Source organism: Microcaecilia unicolor, chromosome 12 (assembly GCF_901765095.1).
Source record: "Microcaecilia unicolor chromosome 12, aMicUni1.1, whole genome shotgun sequence".
Classification (NCBI taxonomy): Eukaryota; Metazoa; Chordata; class Amphibia; order Gymnophiona; family Siphonopidae; genus Microcaecilia; species Microcaecilia unicolor.
The window spans coordinates 82,416,108-82,435,495 of record NC_044042.1 but is presented as its reverse complement, the minus strand read 5'-3'; the positions used below and the strand labels follow the sequence as shown (position 1 = coordinate 82,435,495).

General features: G+C 43.6%; 1 protein-coding gene across 2 annotated transcripts in view; it reads right to left on the bottom strand.

Moving 5' to 3' along the window:
- ITGA2B (integrin subunit alpha 2b) overlaps window positions 1-19,388 on the bottom strand; it is a 146,848-nt gene that overhangs the window by 3,220 nt on the left and 124,240 nt on the right. For both annotated transcript variants that reach the window (XM_030221820.1, XM_030221819.1), the window contains exons 25-28: window positions 18,308-18,460; window positions 17,899-18,042; window positions 6,437-6,550; window positions 5,373-5,474 (exon numbers count right to left, since the gene is read on the bottom strand). In XM_030221820.1, coding sequence (XP_030077680.1) covers window positions 5,373-5,474; window positions 6,437-6,550; window positions 17,899-18,042; window positions 18,308-18,460 — 513 coding nt within the window. The remainder of the gene's footprint in view (window positions 1-5,372; window positions 5,475-6,436; window positions 6,551-17,898; window positions 18,043-18,307; window positions 18,461-19,388) is intronic.

Here is a 19,388-nt window from a genome sequence, read left to right as displayed (position 1 = left end):
GCGCGCCTCAGTCAGCCTTGACCTAGTTCCGCCCGGGGATCGCCACCGCTCGTCCGAACTGCCCGCCCTCTTCTCTCCCCCACGATCGATCCCTTTCCTTTTTTGCTTTTAAATTTACCTCCAGTCCGGCAGCGTCAGTGAAAGCACTCCCAGCCAGTAAAAGTGCTTCTCTTCGCTGTGTCCCGCCTTCTTCTGACATCATCAGAAGAAGGCGGGACACAGCGAAGAGAAGCGCTTTTACTGGGAGCGCTTTCACTGACGCTGCCGGACTGGAGGTAAATTTAAAAGCAAAAAAGGAAAGGGATCAATGATCAATCGTGGGGGAGAGAAGAGGGCGGGCAGGGGAAAGAGGGACATGGATGGGATGGCAGGGCTCAGGGAGAGAGGGGAATTGCTGGATACATGGGTGAATGGAGGGGGGCAGGGGAGAGAGGAACAGATGGGAGGGCATGGCCCAGGGAGAGGAGAAATTGCTGGAGGGGAAGGGAGAGGGGAGAATTACTAGATGTGGATGGAGGAGGGAAGGGAAGGGCAGAGAGGGCCAAGGATGGACTTGGATGGGATGGCAGGGCCCATGGAGAGGAGAAATTGCTGGAAATGGAGGGGAGGGGAGAGAGGAGAATTGCTGGATGTGGATGGAGGAGGGAAGGGCAGAGAGGGCCAAGGATGGACTTGGATGGGATGGCAGGGCCCATGGAGAGGAGAAATTGCTGGAAATGGAGGGGAGGGGAGAGAGGAGAATTGCTGGATGTGGATGGAGGAGGGAAGGGCAGAGAGGGTCAAGGATGGACTTGGATGGGATGGCAGTGCTCAGGGAGAGGAGAAATTGCTGGAAATGGAGGAGAGAGGAGAATTGCTGGATGTGGATGGAGGAGGGAAGGGCAGAGAGGGCCAAGGATGGACTTGGATGGGATGGCAGGGCCCAGGGAGAGGAGAAATTGCTGGAAATGGAGGGGAGGGGAGAGAGGAGAATTGCTGGATGTGGATGGAGGAGGGAAGGGCAGAGAGGGCCAAGGATGGACTTGGATGGGATGGCAGGGCCCAGGGAGAGGAGAAATTGCTGGAAATGGAGGGGAGGGGAGAGAGAAGAAATGCTGGATGTGGATGGAGGGGAAATTGTTGATGGAGGGGAAATTGTTGAATTTAAGGGCTGGATCGGAACACTTTGAAGGCAGATGCTGAAACTGGAGAAAGGATAGGGACAGGGGGCTACAGATGGTAGACAGAACACATAAGGACACAGGAGGATAGTGGACACGGTGAGAGAAAAAATATCAAACGGAAAGAAGACACTGGGACCAAAGCGAATAGAAAAACTAAATGATCAGACAACAAAGGTAGAAAAAAGTATTTTATTCAGAATTTATTAATTGGAATATGTCAGCTTTTAGAAATGTGCATCTGTGATATTTTGCATGTAAGTTTCAATTTTTCTAGTATTGCTGCATGCTGAGTCTGACTTCTTGAGGTAACTTTCCATTCAGTATTTTGCCTTCATATTTGTTGTGTCATGTGTTTTTCATGTGTGATCAAGGTACAGTATCCTGCTAGCGTGTAGTATTTGCAGCCCTTTTTTTTTTCACAAGGTAGTGTATTGGTGTTATAGAGCCTGGTGTAATTACAGTTCTGCCTTTCCATGCATAAGGTTGTAGCTCATCCTGTCCTTGAAATTAGTGCTGTTATGGTTTGGTAAGGTTCTGACTGTGTTTTTGCACAAGTTTGTGTATAGTGTTTTGCAGTGGAGAGATTGTGTGTCCGCACCTCTGACCCCCCGGGGTTATGAGAATTTGAACTTCTAATTGTGGACTTGAACTGAATAATTTCTTGGGAGGGGGGGTTTCATGATAGCATTGTGCTTATTATTTCAATCAGTTTTTCTGTACAAGTTTAGCTTCATTTGTCTTTATTTGAAATTTCATAAATAAAAAAATTTCTAAAAATTGAATAATCTTATCAATGGGCGGGGGCGGGGCTAGGATGGGGCAGGGCTAGGATGGGGCCCCACCAAATTGGTCTGCATAGGGCCCCGCACTTGCTAAGACCGGCCCTGCCTGCAAGACTCACCCCAGTCCAAGATCTCACCCTTTCCCGTCTAGGGTCAGATTGTGTCTCTGTAGCCAAGGTAGACCCAATACAATGGGTTGTACTGCTGACTGGAGGACATATAGGGAAATGTCCTCCCTGTGATCTCCAATACACAAGCTCACCGGGCCCGTTTGGGTGCTTACATATCCTTGAATGCGCCCATAAACTGAAAAGAGCGGAATGGTCTTAGGTAATTCTTGTATAGGAATGTTAAATTGATGGACCAGAGACTTGGCTATAAAGTCCCCACCCACCTCAAAGTCCAGAAAAACTTCAGTATGCTCCTTTCTGTGGCCTAGATCAAGCACTGCTGGCACTAGGAATTGGGTACGAAGAATGCCAGAAGATAGGCTTACTATAGTGCCTGCAGTCAGACCCTGATCCAAGGACCCAGGTTTAAGTGGACACCTGGCTGCATAGTGTCCAGTATCACCACAATACAGGCAGAGGTTGAGGGTTCGATGCCTCTGTTTCTCCTGCATCATGAGTGGAGTATGCCCTAATTGCATGGGTTCTATGGGTGGTAAGGGAGAGGCCCCCTGACGACTAGAAGTCTGTGGCACATACTGATGGCTAGATGTCTTAATACCTATCTTTTCTGAGGAGCACCATTCTCGGCTACGCTCCTAAAATCGAATGTCAATCATATTACAGAGTCCAATCAGGTCATTGGAAGTTCACGTCCGGCCAACTCATCCTTAATTTGGGGTGTCAATCCAGCCAGAAGGTCGCGACCAGACTCTCATTATTCCAGGTCAACTCGGAAGCCAGAGTGCGGAACCTAATAGCATTGTCGCCCAGGGTCTGCGTTCCCTGCTTTTCTCAGGAGTGCAGTAGTTGCAGAGGTGACTTTCCCGGGCTCTTCAAAAACTCGCTTAAACTCATCCAGGAAACTGTGGAGATCATGAAGCACCAGGTCATTCTTTTCCCAAAGAGGGGATGCCCATGCTAACGCTTGCCCGGACAGCAGTGAAATAATATAAGCTATCCGGGTTCTATCAGAAGGAAAGTCTCGGGACTGGAGCTCAAAAATTATTCCACACTAGTTGAGAAAACCTCTATAATCCTTAGGATTACCGTCATATCTAGGTGGGGTCTTCAGGCGGATACCCGACATTCGAGGAGCTGTAACCAATTCAGGGTCAATGCTCAGAGGGCTTGGAGCTTGAGAAGTCACGGGGTTCTGGTAGGAGTCCTGGGATGTCTGCATGAGTCGCTGCAGCTGGTCAAAGCATGTGTCCAGGTTAGGCAGAAGCTGGTCCATGCGTGTAGATGAGGTTTGGACAAAATGGCGAAGCTGTTCAAGCTGAATCGTGAGATCGTGAAGCCTCTGCAAGACAGGTGGTTCTTCTGAGCTCATGGCCTTTGCAATCAGTTACACTCTGTCACACTGGTCAGGAAAAGTGAGCCCTTGGGCCACTACCGATAACCGGCAGCGGCCGGAGAACCACCCAAACAGGCAGCAAGGTGGACCCCAGACAGACGGGCACAGGTTGGACTGGAGCAGCTGGACTGGAACAGAAGCAATAAGCAGTAAGCAGGAGAATAGTCCACGAATCAAGTAGAGTCTGACTGGCAGGCAGCAAAGCAGAAGGGAAACCAGGAACCAAACAGAGTCTATAGGCTGGCAGCAATCAGTAGTAAACCAGGAAACAAGCAGAGTCTTGGGCAGGCAGCAAACAGTAGAATAAACCAGGAAACAAGCAGGGTCTAGCTGAAACTGAAAGTAGCAAGGTTAGCACTGCAACAAACTCTCACAGATGAAAAACTCTTCTGAGGACCTCTGTTGCAAAGGCAAACTAGAAAGTTTCCAGGTGGTTAATAAAGGCAAAATACCAAGGAGGTCACCAGGTAAGGGTGCTGCTTAATTCCAAAAATCCCAAGGCAGTCTGGAAGGCTGGAAGATCCGGACCGGACCAGAATGATTTCTGGAACATGGGAAACAGCAAGCAGACAGTCCATCGCAGCCACCAGGTCTGACCTCCAGGTGGCAAAATGAATGCGAGCATGAAACATGGGCACAATCGTGACAGAAGAGAATACCAGGATACTAGCAAACTTTGCTTTCTATGAGGTTGACAGACAAAATGAGCAACACCAACACAAGAAAAGTACAAACAAGAGAGCAGGAAAGAAAACTGAAAATAAGCCAAGAAGAAGGTGTGAAAAGTCAGAAGACTATAGAAAGTATTACATTTTCCACTGAACTGCACTCATGCTTTTCCAGGGGTCTGACTATAACAAGAATATTTAAGCAGGTGAGTATATATAGGTCTTAAGTACATTAGAATTGCCATACTGGGTTAGAGCACAGGCCCAATATCTTGTTTCCAACAGTGGCCATGACAGGTCACAAGTACCTGTCAGGATCCCAAAAAGTACCACGATTCTATGGTACCTAGAAGTGACTTTCCTCAGGTCTACCTTAATAACAGTTTATGAACTTTTCCTCTAGGAATTTGTCCAAATCTTTTTTTTTAACACAGCTACAATAACTACTTTTACCACCTCATATGTATGGTTGTTTTTTTTAAATAAACTACTTAGTAACTTCATGGTGTGTCCCCTTGTACTTTTTGAAAGAGCAAAGAATTGATTTGATGTGATATATCCACTCAGGATTTTATAGACCTTTGTCGTAGCTTCCCTTAGCCATCTCCTCTCCAGATTGAACAGCCCCAATCTCCCTTAGCCTTTCCTTATAAGAATCATTCCATCCTCTTAATTATTTTAGTTGCTCTTCTCTATTACCTTTTCTAATTTTGCTATAACTTTTTAAAGATGGGGTGACCAGAATTGGCCACAGTACTCAAGGTGCGGTCTTCACGATGGAGCAATACAGAGGCAGTATGATATTCTTTGTTCTCGAAATAACTTTTAACAGTGTTTGCTTTTTTGGCTACCATCACATACTGAGCATAAGATTTCAATGCGTTGTGCACAATAAAGACTGATCGAATTTCAGTTTTGGTTTCAGCGCCGAAACAAGGCCAAAATTTAGCCTTCTTTTGGTTTCAGCCAAAAATGTCAGGCAAAACTGGAACCCCCCTCCCCCCCCCCCCAAAAAAAAAAAGCAGTTTTGATTGCCCTCTAGTCCACAATGATGCTCAGATCCCTTTTCCGGGTGGTGATTTCTAATGTGGAAAGCTAGCATCATGTAGCTGCCACCAGTGAGGTACGTCAAAAGAAAGCTGTCAAGAGGAAATTCTACAGGAGAACCTCTGTCCCAATCCATAAGGAAAATGGAGGAAAAAAAAGAGTAAGAATTCGAGAGTTCAAGGACTTACCGTTGCTGTGCCATTTGGCAAGATCTCCGGCTCAATAAGGTACGGCATTCTGTTCACTCTGTAGGAGACCCTAGACTGAATAATGAATTGCTCCAAAGGTCTCTGGTTGTGGTGGGGAGAGGGAGGAGAGATGGGAAACAAAGAAACGCAAAAATCATCCTCTCACTTCTCCAACTTCTTTTTTTGTTACATTTGTACCCTGCACTTTCCCACTCATGGTAGGCTCAATGTGGCAATGGAGGGTTAAGTGACTTGCCCAGAGTCACAAGGAGCTGCCTGTGCCTGAAGTGGGAATTGAACTCAGTTCCTCAGGACCAAAGTCCACCACCCTAACCACTAGGCCACTCCTCCACTTTTCTCTTTCCTGAAATTGGTATATCTCCTAGGTCACTTCTTTTATGTTTATTAAAATATTTGATATACCACTGCTACTACAGAAGATCATAGTGGTTTACAATTAAAACAAGCCAATAATTTTTAAAATATGGTAAAACACAAAAAGAACTCCATAAATTGATAGGAAAGAACAATCACACAAGGGCAAACAAAAACCAAACTAACAGCGATTTGCCAAGGTGACCGGTAACCACCTAGCCACGTTTAGGTTGGGCGGCTGGGAAGCCGAATGCCAAGGAAAAAAAGTGGGTTTTAACAAAACTTTGAATGAAGAAAAAGACAGTTCAGAACGAAGAACTGGAGGAAAATCATTCCAAAGTTTGGATGCATGAAAGAAAGAAAAAGAGTGTGATGAGTTAACTCATAGACAGCCTGCTTAAGAGAAGGGAGAACCAGACGATTAGAATCAAGTGAACGAAGCGAATGGGAAGGAGTGTAAGGAATAATAAGAGAGGAAAGATAGGCAGGGGAACCACTGTGCAATGTCTTGTGAGTCTTGTTTGTCGAACGTCAAGGATAACAACAGGGTAGGCCAGTATCATTGGCTGCAGTCTGAGCTTTCAACGTGTCCTTGAAGCTCTGCCAACACACCTCAAAAACCTGACTTGTGTTACCATCCAGAACCAAGTTAGTGTGTGCCGTAGCTGTTCTCAGTCAGGATCCCTTACCTTCAAAAAACTTTGCATCCAGAGGATGGAGTGGATCCTCACCGTCACCCTTTGGTTCTTCTCCAGGGTTTCCAGGTAGCAAGTAACCTCTGTGCATAACACAGTACTACAGTTCTGCATGAGAGAGAGAAGCAAAAACAATTCATCTTTTTTTTTTTTAACTTTATTTTTATTCAAGAACTTTTTCAATACAAAACAGAGAAAAAAATAACACTTGTAAAGATGAAACAAATGGTCACAAAGTAAACCTCCCCCCTCCTTAAAGGCAAATGGTTTGCAACTAAGGACATCCATTGCTGGTCCTTCAATGAACACCAGATTAAAAAGAACCCCCCCCCCCACACACACACACACACACTCACAAACACACTTCTAATACAGCCCAGCTCCTATAAAGTGGGATCAAAACATCCATGACAACAATCCATTAATTGTTCCAAGTTCCAGTACACCTTCAATCTAAATATACAATCCTGTTCTGTGGACCTCATTGACTTTTTCCATTTTGCCGTACTCATGCACACTTTTGTCCAGTTCCTGCTTTCTTTTCTTTGCTTCCTGTGGCTGTTTTCTCCATTTCTTCCATCCAGCTATCCAACTCTATAATACTAAAAAGCAGACAGCAGTACAGCAGCAAGAGAGGTGCTATCCAGTCTTTTGCACTGAGTGTCACATGTATGAGTATCTCCCAATTGGTGAGAGGTTGTGTGTGTGTGCTTGATGCAAACAGCTCCTAGCTCTCAGAAAACAAGTCCATTCTCTTCAGGCTAGAGTAGCAGATTTGGATGAGCTGAGGGAGACAGAGAGGTACTTAGAGGAGGCCTACAGGGATGTTGTAGAGAAGTCCCACTTCCAATCTGGCAGCCCCTGTGCTGCCTTTGAGGAGAGAGGTCTTCTATAAGGAAAGAATCACCCTGGTACAGCTGGAAGTAATCTTGTACCCAGGACCAGCCCACCAGAGGATGCAATATCTTCTCGCATCAAGGATGTGTCTCCAGGAGCTTCTGCCCAGGAGGGAAAGGTTAGGACAGCTGCTTTAGTTGGTGATTCGATTACTAGGTATGTAGATAGCTGGGTTGCTGGTGTACCTGAGGATTGCCTGGTCACTTGCCTGCCTGGTGCGAAGGGGGCAGACCTCACACGTCACCTAGATAGGATTTTAGATAGTGCTGGAGAGGAGCCAGCTGTCTTGGTACACGTGGGTACCAATGACATAGGAAAACATGGGAGAGGGGTTCTGGAAGGCAAATTTAGGCTCTTAGCTAGAAAGCTCAAATCCAGAACCTATAGGGTAGCATTTTCCGAAGGGCCCAAGAGACAAGCAGAGCTCCAGAGTCTCAATGCATGGATCGGAGAAAATGTTTCTTCACTCAAAGTGTAATTAAACTCTGGAATTCGTTGCCAGAGAATGTGGTAAAGGTGGTTAGCTTAGCAGAGTTTAAAAAAGGTTTGGATGGCTTCCTAAAGGAAAAGACCATAAACCATTATTGGACTTGGGGAAAATCCACTATTTCTGGATAAGCAGTATAAAATGTTTTGTACTTTTTTGGGAACTTGCCAGGTATTTGTGACTTGGATTGGCTACTGTTGGAGACAGGATGCTGGGCTTGATGGACCCTTGGTCTGTCCCGGTATGGCAATACTTATGTACATATGAGGCGATGGTGCCGGGAGGAGGGTTTTAGATTTGTAAGGAATGGGGCAACATTCTGGGGAAGGGGGAACCTATTCCAGAATGATGGGCTCCACCTTAACCAGGGTGGGACCAGACTGCTGGCACTGGCATTTAAAAAGGAGATAGAGCAGCTTTTAAACTAGAACCTTGTGAAGGGCCAACAGTCATTCAAAAATACGTGGTTCGGAACAAGGTATCTTTCAAAGATATCACCAAAACAGAGAAGATAGTGTATCCAGATTGTGAGGTTGCAATAGAGACCATAGTAGACCAGGTGGCTTTAAATAAAAAGCAGACAAAATATTGCAAATTAACACTGTCAACTGCTGAGCAAAATGTAAATAGGAACAACAAACATAGTTTGAAATGTCTATATGCGAATGCCAGAAGCCGAAGAAATAAGATGGGAGAGTTAGAATATATTGCACTAAAAGAAAAATTAGAAATAATAGGCATCTCTGAGAGCTGGTGGAAAAAGGATAACCAGTGGGACACTGTCATAACAGGGTACAAATTATATCGTAGCGACAGGGTGGATTGAATTGGTGGAGGGTTAGGAGGTTATGTTAAAGAGGGCCTTAAATCAAATAGATTGAAAACTCTGCAGGAAACAAAACACATCTTGGAATTTCTATGGATTGAAATTCCGTGTGTAAAGGGGAAAAGGATAGAACAGAAGTTTACTTGCGTCCACCTGGCCAGGATGAACAGACAGATGTAGAAATGTTATCAGAAATTAGGGAGGCTAACAAACTGGGCAACACAATAATAATGGGTGATTTCAATTACCGGTTATTTCCAAAAAGGGTAGTAGAATAATATCAATATTAAACCCAACAATTCCACTACAATGCATCTGAGTGTTGGAGGTGTGTAATCGCTAGTATATATGAAATGTGGAGAAAAAAAGACTTCAGAAATCCTAGAGAATACTCCTTATGTGGATACCACCATACATGTGTGGAGTACTCCGCTTCTTCAATCACTAGTCTTCACAAAAAAAACTCCACTCTTCTTATTCATATAATACATGCACATACACCTATCACAATACTCAAAGGTGAAGGCAACTAATTAAGACATTCGGTGAATACAAAACTACTTAGCTTGAATGTTCTTAAAAATGTCCATTCTCCAACAGCATACAATGTTCACAAAGCCCAACAGGAGACCCTGTTTCGCCCCAATTAGGCTGTTTCAAGGGCCAGAACTTTAATCCAGACAGCTAGTTTTCCATCTTTAAACTTCACCGCATTCAACTGCCTCTGGTCGGCGTCTTAAACTCGAATCCCACTTCCTTCTTCTATATATACGTCATTTCCTTCCTCCTAGACGTAATGAATTCACAGCAACAACTTTATTGGCAGAAACACAATTCACAAAAAGGCTTTCCACTCAATTGAAATATTCAATCCTTTGGGGATTACAGTCTGCAGCATGTATATCCATCTCTGTTCTTTCTGTCTTAACTTCTTCCTTATATCCCCTCTGCGTTCTGAAACCTGAATTTGCTCCAGAACCACACATTGTAAATCACAAAAATCATGTTGTTTCAAAAGGCAATGAGAAACCAGAGGTTCGTATGTCTTCTTAGCCTGTATGCAGTGTCTATGTTCAATCAATTGCGTTTTTAACATTCTAGAGGTTTGTCCCACATAATACAAATTGCAAGTGCATTTTAATAAATAGATCACATTCATGGATTGACAATCCGTCCAGGACTTTAAATGATAAGACTTGCCCGTGTGAGGATCCGTGAATTCATCCACATCCATCATGATGTGACACACCGAACACTGCCCACATGCTTTATGATGTCCTATTCTGGCAGCCAAATAATTCTCACGATTCCATATGTCAGCACCACATAGCAAGTCATTCAAATTGCTCTGTCTTTGATAAGCAAACAAAATCCTTAAATCCCGGAAACAAGGATAAATATGCAACATTGCCATGTGTTTTTTAATAATCTTCACCATTCTATTTGTGTGAATGTTGTATTTTGTTACAAAAGTCACCACCTCTTGTTGTTCCACTGAATTGGTGTCAGGATTAAGCAGCCATTCTCTCTGATTATAATAAGCCCGTTTCCTCGCTCGGGATACCAAGGACTTCGGATAACCCCTATCTTGTAATTTCTGTTGTAAATGAGACGTCTGTTGAAAATATCTCTCGGTGGTAGAACAGATTTTGCGATATCGTAAAAATTGTGCAAAAGGAATATTTGTCTTACAATGACTCGGGTGCATACTTTGAAAATGTAATGTGGTATTCCGATCAGTGGGTTTAACGAACACAGACGTTTCCAATTTACTCTGAACGATATTAACCTGTACATCCAAAAAAGAGATAGAAACCTCACTGTGAGCATATTCAAATTTAATCGTCTCATGGCATCCATTTAAATATGTCACGAATTCATGTAATTCTGTGGAAGTACCGCCCCAGAGAACAAAAATGTCGTCTATGTACCGCCACCAACTTTTCAACCACTGATTCCATCTTGATTTATACACCCCTACACGTTCAAAATGTTCCATAAACAGATTCGCGATAGTGAATCCAATTCAGTGGAACAACAAGAGGTGGTGACTTTTGTAACAAAATACAACATTCACACAAATAGAATGGTGAAGATTATTAAAAAACACATGGCAATGTTGCATATTTATCCTTGTTTCCGGGATTTAAGGATTTTGTTTGCTTATCAAAGACAGAGCAATTTGAATGACTTGCTATGTGGTGCTGACATATGGAATCGTGAGAATTATTTGGCTGCCAGAATAGGACATCATAAAGCATGTGGGCAGTGTTCGGTGTGTCACATCATGATGGATGTGGATGAATTCACGGATCCTCACACGGGCAAGTCTTATCATTTAAAGTCCTGGACGGATTGTCAATCCATGAATGTGATCTATTTATTAAAATGCACTTGCAATTTGTATTATGTGGGACAAACCTCTAGAATGTTAAAAACGCAATTGATTGAACATAGACACTGCATACAGGCTAAGAAGACATACGAACCTCTGGTTTCTCATTGCCTTTTGAAACAACATGATTTTTGTGATTTACAATGTGTGGTTCTGGAGCAAATTCAGGTTTCAGAACGCAGAGGGGATATAAGGAAGAAGTTAAGACAGAAAGAACAGAGATGGATATACATGCTGCAGACTGTAATCCCCAAAGGATTGAATATTTCAATTGAGTGGAAAGCCTTTTTGTGAATTGTGTTTCTGCCAATAAAGTTGTTGCTGTGAATTCATTACGTCTAGGAGGAAGGAAATGACGTATATATAGAAGAAGGAAGTGGGATTCGAGTTTAAGACGCCGACCAGAGGCAGTTGAATGCGGTGAAGTTTAAAGATGGAAAACTAGCTGTCTGGATTAAAGTTCTGGCCCTTGAAACAGCCTAATTGGGGCGAAACAGGGTCTCCTGTTGGGCTTTGTGAACATTGTATGCTGTTGGAGAATGGACATTTTTAAGAACATTCAAGCTAAGTAGTTTTGTATTCACCGAATGTCTTAATTAGTTGCCTTCACCTTTGAGTATTGTGATAGGTGTATGTGCATGTATTATATGAATAAGAAGAGTGGAGTTTTTTTTGTGAAGACTAGTGATTGAAGAAGCGGAGTACTCCACACATGTATGGTGGTATCCACATAAGGAGTATTCTCTAGGATTTCTGAAGTCTTTTTTTCTCCACATTTCATATATACTAGCGATTACACACCTCCAACACTCAGGTGCATTGTAGTGGAATTGTTGGGTTTAATATTGATTTCAATTACCCCAATATTGACTGGGTAAATGTAACATCAGGGCATGCTAGACAGGTAAAATTCCTTTAAGAAATCAAGGACTGCTTTATGGAGCAGCTGGTACAGAAGCCGACAAGAGAAGGAAAAATTATAGACCTAGTCCTTAGTGGAGCGCATGATCTGGTGCAGGAGGTAATGGTGCTGGGACCACTTCCTAACAGTGATCATAATATGATCAGATTTGATATCTAGACTGCCCCAATTTGACTGCCCCTACTTGACTGACTGTACATTTGTCCATTAGATTGTAAGCTCTTTGAGCAGGGACTGTCCTTCTATGTTAAATTGTACAGCGCTGCGTAACCCTAGTAGCGCTTTAGAAATGTTAAATAGTAGTAGTAGTAGTAGTAGTAGAGTAAGTACACACAAGAAATCCAATAAGTTAGCATTTAATTTTCAAAAAGGAGACTATGATAAAATGAGAAGAACACTGAAAAAAAAAAACTTAGAGGAGCAGCTGCAAAGGTCAAAAAATCCATATCAGGCATGGATGCTGTTCAACAAACCCATCCTGGAAGCCCAGGCCAAATATATTCAGTGTATAAAAAAAGGAAGAAGGAAGACCAAATGATAGCTGGTATGGTTAAATAGTGAGGTGAAGGAAGCTATTAGAGCTAAAAGAAAATCCTTCAGAAAATAGAAGAAGGACCTGACTGAAAATAATAAGAGACAGCATAAGTAACATAGTAACATAGTAGATGACGGCAGAAAAAGACCTGCACGGTCCATCCAGTCTGCCCAACAAGATAAACTCATATGTGCTACTTTTTGTGTGGAGGAGTGGCCTAGTGGTTAGGGTGATGGACTTTGGTCCTGAGGAACTGAGTTCGATTCCCGGCACAGGCAGCTCCTTGTGACTCTGGGCAAGTCACTTAACCCTCCATTGCCTGCCGCATTGAGCCTGCCATGAGTGGGAAAGCGTGGGGTACAAATGTAACAAAAATAAATAAAATACCTTACCTTGATTTGTATCTGTCTTTTTCAGGACACAGACCGTATAAGTTTGCCCAGCACTATCCCCGCCTCCCAACCACCAGCCCCGCCTCCCACCACCGGTTCTGGCACAGACCGTATAAGTCTGCCCAGCACTATCCCCGCCTCCCGCCACCGGCTCTGCCATCCAATCTCGGCTAAGCTCCTTAGGATCCATTCCTTCTGAACAGGATTCCTTTATGGAATGGCAAGTCAAATGCAAAGCACTGGAAATGCAAAGGAAGGCAAAGAGGAACTCTGAAAAAAAGATTGCGTTGGAGGCAAAAACACATAGTAAAATTTTGTTTAGATATGTTAAAAGCAAGAAACTGGCAAAAGAATCAGTTGGACCACTAGATGACCGAGGGGTAAAAGGGGCACGCAGTACCTCATGAAAGACTCCAGAGGAAATTGGAGAGTCATGGGTAAGGAGGTAGTATTTTATTGTGGATTACAAACTGGTTAAAAAATAGAAACAGAGTAGGGTTAAATGGTCAGTATTCTCAATGGAGAAGGGTAGATAGTGGAGTTCCCCAAGGGTCTGTGCTGGGACCGCTGCTTTTTAACATATTTATAAATAATGTACAGATGGGAGTAACTAGTGAGGTAATTAAATTTGCTGACGACACAAAGTTATTCAAAGTTGTTAAATCATAAGAGGATTGTGAAAAATAAAGTGGACCTCACGAGACTGGGAGACTGGGCGTCTAAATGGCAGATGACGTTTAATGTGAGCAAGTGCAAAGTGATGCATGTGGGAAAGAGGAACCCAAACTATATGTATGTAATACAAGGTTCCACATTAGGAGTCACCGACCAGGAAAGGGATGTAGGTGTCATCGTTGATACATAGAAACCTTCTACTCAGTGTGTGGCGGCGGCTAAGAAAGCAAATAGAATGTTAGGTATTATTAGGAATGGAATAGAAAACAAAAATGAGGACATTATAATTTCTTTGTTTCGCTCCATGGTATGACCGCACCTCGAATATTATGTGCAATTCTGGTCACCGCATCTCAATAAAGATATAGAGGAATTAGAAAAGGTACAGAGAAGGGTGACAAAAATGATAAAGGGGATAGGAGAACTTCCCTATGAGGAAAGGCTAAAGCATCTAGGGCTCTTCAGCTTGGAGAAAAGACGGCTGAGGGGAGATATGATAGAGGTCTATAAAATAAAGAATGGATTGGAACAGATAGATGGGAATCACTTGATTACTCTTTCCAAAAATACTAGGACTAGGGGGGCACGCAATGAAGCTACAAAGTAATAAATTTAAAACAGATCAGAGAAACTATTTCTTCACACAACATGTAATTAAACTCTGGAATTCGTTGCCAGAGAATGTAGTAAAAGCAGTTAGCTTAGCAGGGTTTAAAATGGTTTGGATAGCTTCTTAAAAGAAAAGTCCATAAGCTATTCTTAAAATGGATTTGGGGAATATCCACCACTTATTTCTAGGATAAGCAGCATAAAATGTATCATACTGTTTTAGGATCTTGCCAGGTACTTGTAAACCTGGATTGGCCATTGTTGGAAAACAGGATGCTGGGCTCGATGGACCTTCGGTCTGTCCCACTATGGCACTACTTAAGACTTATATACTTATATCCACACCATCCCTTCCCTTACTCCATCTTCTCTGTTCTTTCCATGATTTTCATTTTTTTCCTGCCCCCCCCCCCCCCAGCCTTTTCTCTCCCCTCCTTTTAATCTTTTGTTCTGCACTTTGTTTTTCTCCTACTGTTTCCTTCTTTCTTTCCCCTCTTCTTTCAAATCTTTTCCATCAGCTCTCTTACCTCCTTTGCATGGCACAGGTTGTATAACCTAAGCCAGAACCCCTTCTCCCCCCCTTTGCGGGTGAACCAAATGTGCAAAACAAACATGTTATTTAATTAGTTTGTGTTTATGAATTGTTAGTTTACACTGCCATTTCCAGAAAGGCTATCGGTGGTTTACAAAAGGCAGGCTCATCATAAAATGCATTACAATTGTAGCAGGGTGCCACTCAACATGTCTTCCCTTGGCATAAAGTAGGAACACTTTGGGTTGTTACCCCAGAGACATATCACTCAGGGATGGTATCAGTGGCGTAGCCAAGGGTGGGCCTGGGTGGGCCCAGGCCCACCCAGTAGCAGCACACCTATAATGTGGCTGGGAGGGATCCCCAAGCCCCACCAGCCAAAAACTCCCAACGACTGTCCCTCCTGCATACCTTGTAAACAGCAGATCTTTGCCTGTAGCAAGCAGCAACTGATACATACTGCTCGCACTGGCCCCACAGCCTTCCATCTGACATATTCCTGCCTATGTGGAAATAGGAAGTTGCATCAGAGGGAAGGCTGTGGGGCCAACATGAGCAGTGTGAATTAGTTGCTGCTCACTGCTGGTGAAAATCTGCTATTTAAAAGGTATGCAGGAGAGGGGGGATGTTTGAGAGACCATATGGTATGCAGGCGAGAGAGGGAGAGACCAAATCACTTGTGGGACAAATGGAGTTCTTCTGCCCATCCATCTTGGACCCAGGCCCACCCAAAACTGTGTGTCTGGCTACGCCCCTGGATGGTATGGGGTAGTCTTACCCGTCAGGCCCTTACAATAGGAGTTCCCTGAATTTGGAGGGAAGTATAACTTTTCAGGATAGGAAGGGCACAATGCTGGGAGAGGGAGAAGAGGAAACAGTCAGTGTAGGGGGATAAGGGCCCTGTAAAAACAACCTCCATAACCCAAAAAGCCTACTCAGAGACAGAGGAAAAGGAAAGGACTAGGTGGGATCTCACTCAAAACCCAGCACTCAAGAGTAAGTTGGTGACAGGAAGATGAAGGACCCCAGGAATAAGAGGTAGGGGGTTTGCTTATTCCTAGAGCGTGCCTTATATGGTGGAGGTCACAGTCCACAGTGTTCTTAGACAACCCAGTGTAACAATACCTCTAGGAGAAGTTGGGATTCTAGTTTGGAGACACTGAAACCCACAGAGCAGCACATTGCACTAACAATGGAATAAATTATTATTATTATTACATTTGTACCCCGCGCTTTCCCACATAATGCAGGCTCAATGCGGCTTACATAGTAATTTGAAAAACAAAGTTAATAGAATTTTAATAAAACAGTAGTAAAACAATGTAAAGTTGGGCTTAGTAGTGTATGATAAGTTGAGCTAGATAATATATGACTAGGATAAAAGAGGGTAGACAGGATAGGATAGTGTAATTTGGGAGAAAGGGTAAGGAGGGATAAAATTAAGGAGAGATGGAAAGAGAAGGATGGGAAGTTGGTATTTAAGTCAGAACAGAATTGGGGGTGGAAGTTGGCGAGATTAGGTTGGGGCATTTGGGTAGGCTTGCTTAAAGAGATGAGCTGTCAGCATTTTTCTAAAGGGCAAGAAGTTGTTTATTAATCGGATTGGTCTGGGTATAGCGTTCCAAAGCTGGCTGCCCAAAAAGGAGAAACTGGATGCGTAGTAGATCTTGTACTTAATTCCTCTACAATTGGGAAGGTGTAGGTTAAGATAAGTTCGTGAAGAAATAGATCTGTTTCTAGCAGGGAGGTCGTTCAATTCATTCATGTAGCCAGGGGATTCGCCGTGGATAATCTTGTGGGTCATTATGTTGATCTTAAAATTTATTCTTTCTTTGATGGGGAGCCAGTGAAGCTTTGCTCGAAGAGATGATGCACTTTCGAATTTTGATTTGCCAAAAATAAGTCTGGCAGCCGTGTTCTGGGCAGTTTGGAGTCTCTTCAGTATTTGGGTTTTGCATCCTAAAAAGACACTGTTGCAGTAGTCGGCGTGGGTAATAACAGTAGACTGTATCAGGTTCCGGAAAGTGTTGAGTGGGAGATAAGGCTTCACTCGTTTCAATATCCACATCATATTAAACATTTTCTTTGTGGTGAGCTTAGCATGGTTATCAAAAGATAAATGGCTGTCTATCGTTACTCCCAGTATCTTTAAGTTGTCAGATATGGGGAGTTTGACATCAGGGGTGTTGAGAGTAGTGGAGGAGTGGCCTAGTGGTTAGGGTGGTGGACTTTGGTCCTGGGGAACTGAGGAACTGAGTTCAATTCCCGGCACAGGCAGCTCCTTGTGACTCTGGGCAAGTCACTTAACCCTCCATTGCCTACCGCATTGAGCCTGCCATGAGTGGGAAAGCACAGGGTACAGATGTAACAAAATTTAAAAAAATAGTTGGGAGATAAGGGGAGTATTGAGAAGAGAAGTGTCTACTGGGTCCCACATAAGGACCCTACTTGAGCCAGTACCAGGACTGTGTCAGAACCCATAAGCAAACTGGAACCACATGTCTTGTGCTACTTTCTTTATCTGGATTATTTGACTGGGGAGAGCTGAATAAAGGGTCTGTTTTCATCAAGCTGGCACTCTTGTTCCTTTTGTTTAACCATTAATTCTGCTGCTAGCTTAGACCTTAAGAGTAATGCTCCCCCGATCCATCAGAACACATTGATAAAGTGCTGGTCTCTAGAGGGGTAGAGGTATGCATCAATACAGACCTCTGGGCACAGAACTTTTATTAACTGATGGAGGACTGGCTGCACAATAAAATGTTTAAAAAGCATTCTTAAATAGCCAAGTCTTGCATGATGATCTGGTAAACGTCACGTCATGCAGGTATGTGTTCCAGGGTCTTCAGGATGTTTAGCCATTTTCTGTTCTTCCCAGTGTGTTTTTTCTAGCAAAAAAAGGTACCGGTACTCAAAAGCCAGGCTACTGTTCAGGGGTGGGGTGATCACTGAGGGACCCACCCCATAATAGCCAGGCCCCCTGCAACCAGTCACAGAATCTATGACAAGGCAGAATTGGTGTGCAGAGCCTGAGCTCTTTCATTAAAACTTGGGAACCATGGGTCAATTTTAGCAGACAATGGAAAAGGTGCTGGTACTCAGTACCCCCTCAAAAAAAAAGCCCTGGTTCTTCCCCCTTCCCCTCTTTGCTTCTCTCTGGTCCCCAGTTGAGCTTTTGATACTCACCAGATGAACAGGCTCCTTAAGGAAGGGGCTCTTTTCAGCCTCTGCCTGCTCCAGCTCAGGGTGCTCTGCTTCTCGCTTTTCCCGTTTGCGATCTACCTGGCTGCTTCTGTTGGTGGGGGGCACAGTAATGTGTTGGATTTCCAGCTGAAATGGCAAGGTAGTTTGAAAGAAATGAACAAAACGCATTCCCCCAACCACTTAATTTTTTTCTGTTGCACTGCCTGGTCATCTTCAGCACAGACTTGAAGGAAGCCTCTCCCATGTGTGACATTAGCACAGACTGAAATAATCTATAAGGAGCTCAAGAAGAAACTTGCAGAACTCATGTCCAGCTCCCACCCACTTTTATTTGTCTGCAGAGCTCTTCACCTTCCTTCCCCCTACCTCCCACCCTCAAATTCCCCCTTACCCCTAGTGGGTTCAGCTCAGTATTGTTGGGGCAGTGAATCCCAGCATCAGCTTCGATTTGCAGAAGGTACAGGAAATAGTCATCCTGGAACCGGTCCGGAAAAGTCAGCAACAAATCCACATCCGTGACAGTCCCGGGCCCTCTGTTATGCAGCTTTCAGCAAATAAGAAGGTTCCCCAAGGAAGAAACAGAACAAGTGAAATAGCATACATCGACTTGCAAAGGCAGAATCTGAGGCTGCTCAGGATTAAGTAAGCACAATCACATAGAGGGGGGAACATATATATATTTCAAAAGCTCCAGGAAAAGTCACCATACAGATCAATAAATAAATTCTCCCAGAATACTATTGTGTTCTATTCATGTTCACCCTATTAATTAATATTATTCAAAATAAATAGGATTAAAAGTATTGCGCTCATAAGCTTCCAGAGGACTAGTATTGACCTTCTGGGGAACTATGGAGCCTTGGGGCCTCAACTGGGAAGTTGAATGGTGGGTGTTTCTGCAGTATTTGGTTTGAAAATTAATGTTCTTATGGTTGATACTTTCTCCACTAGCGCTGGCTCTGAGTGTGTCACATGCTGTTTCTGGTCTCTTAAAGTGTAATATCTTCTTAAGGCAGATATATACTAAAATAACCAGACAGTATAACCTGGGCACGGCAGCAAACACCAGAAGTCTCATTCTTTTCTGAAATTTATTTTTACTTGAATAAATGTAGCCAATTTACTCACAGTTAGTAGGTTCTCAGAAGTTACTGCCCCGAGGCAAGAGACCTCGTACTTCTGAGAGCTGTACCAGAGGGTGAAGATGGAAATTTGAAGAGAAAGAGAAGCTTTATGGCAGAGGTGGGAGAGCTGATAGGTGAATGAAGGTGGTTCAAAGATAGGATGCTGAAAGATAGGAAGAGGTAAAAAGATGAGGTCACTGCAGGGGAGCAAGAGGACATGTGCTGTCTGAGGCAAGATGGAGAATGTCTGCCTCATGGAGACAGGTCAGGGAGGTCAAAAAAAGGGACACACAAGCCCAGGGAGGGGGAGGTAAAGCGACCAATAGGAACAGAACCTGAGACCAGGTA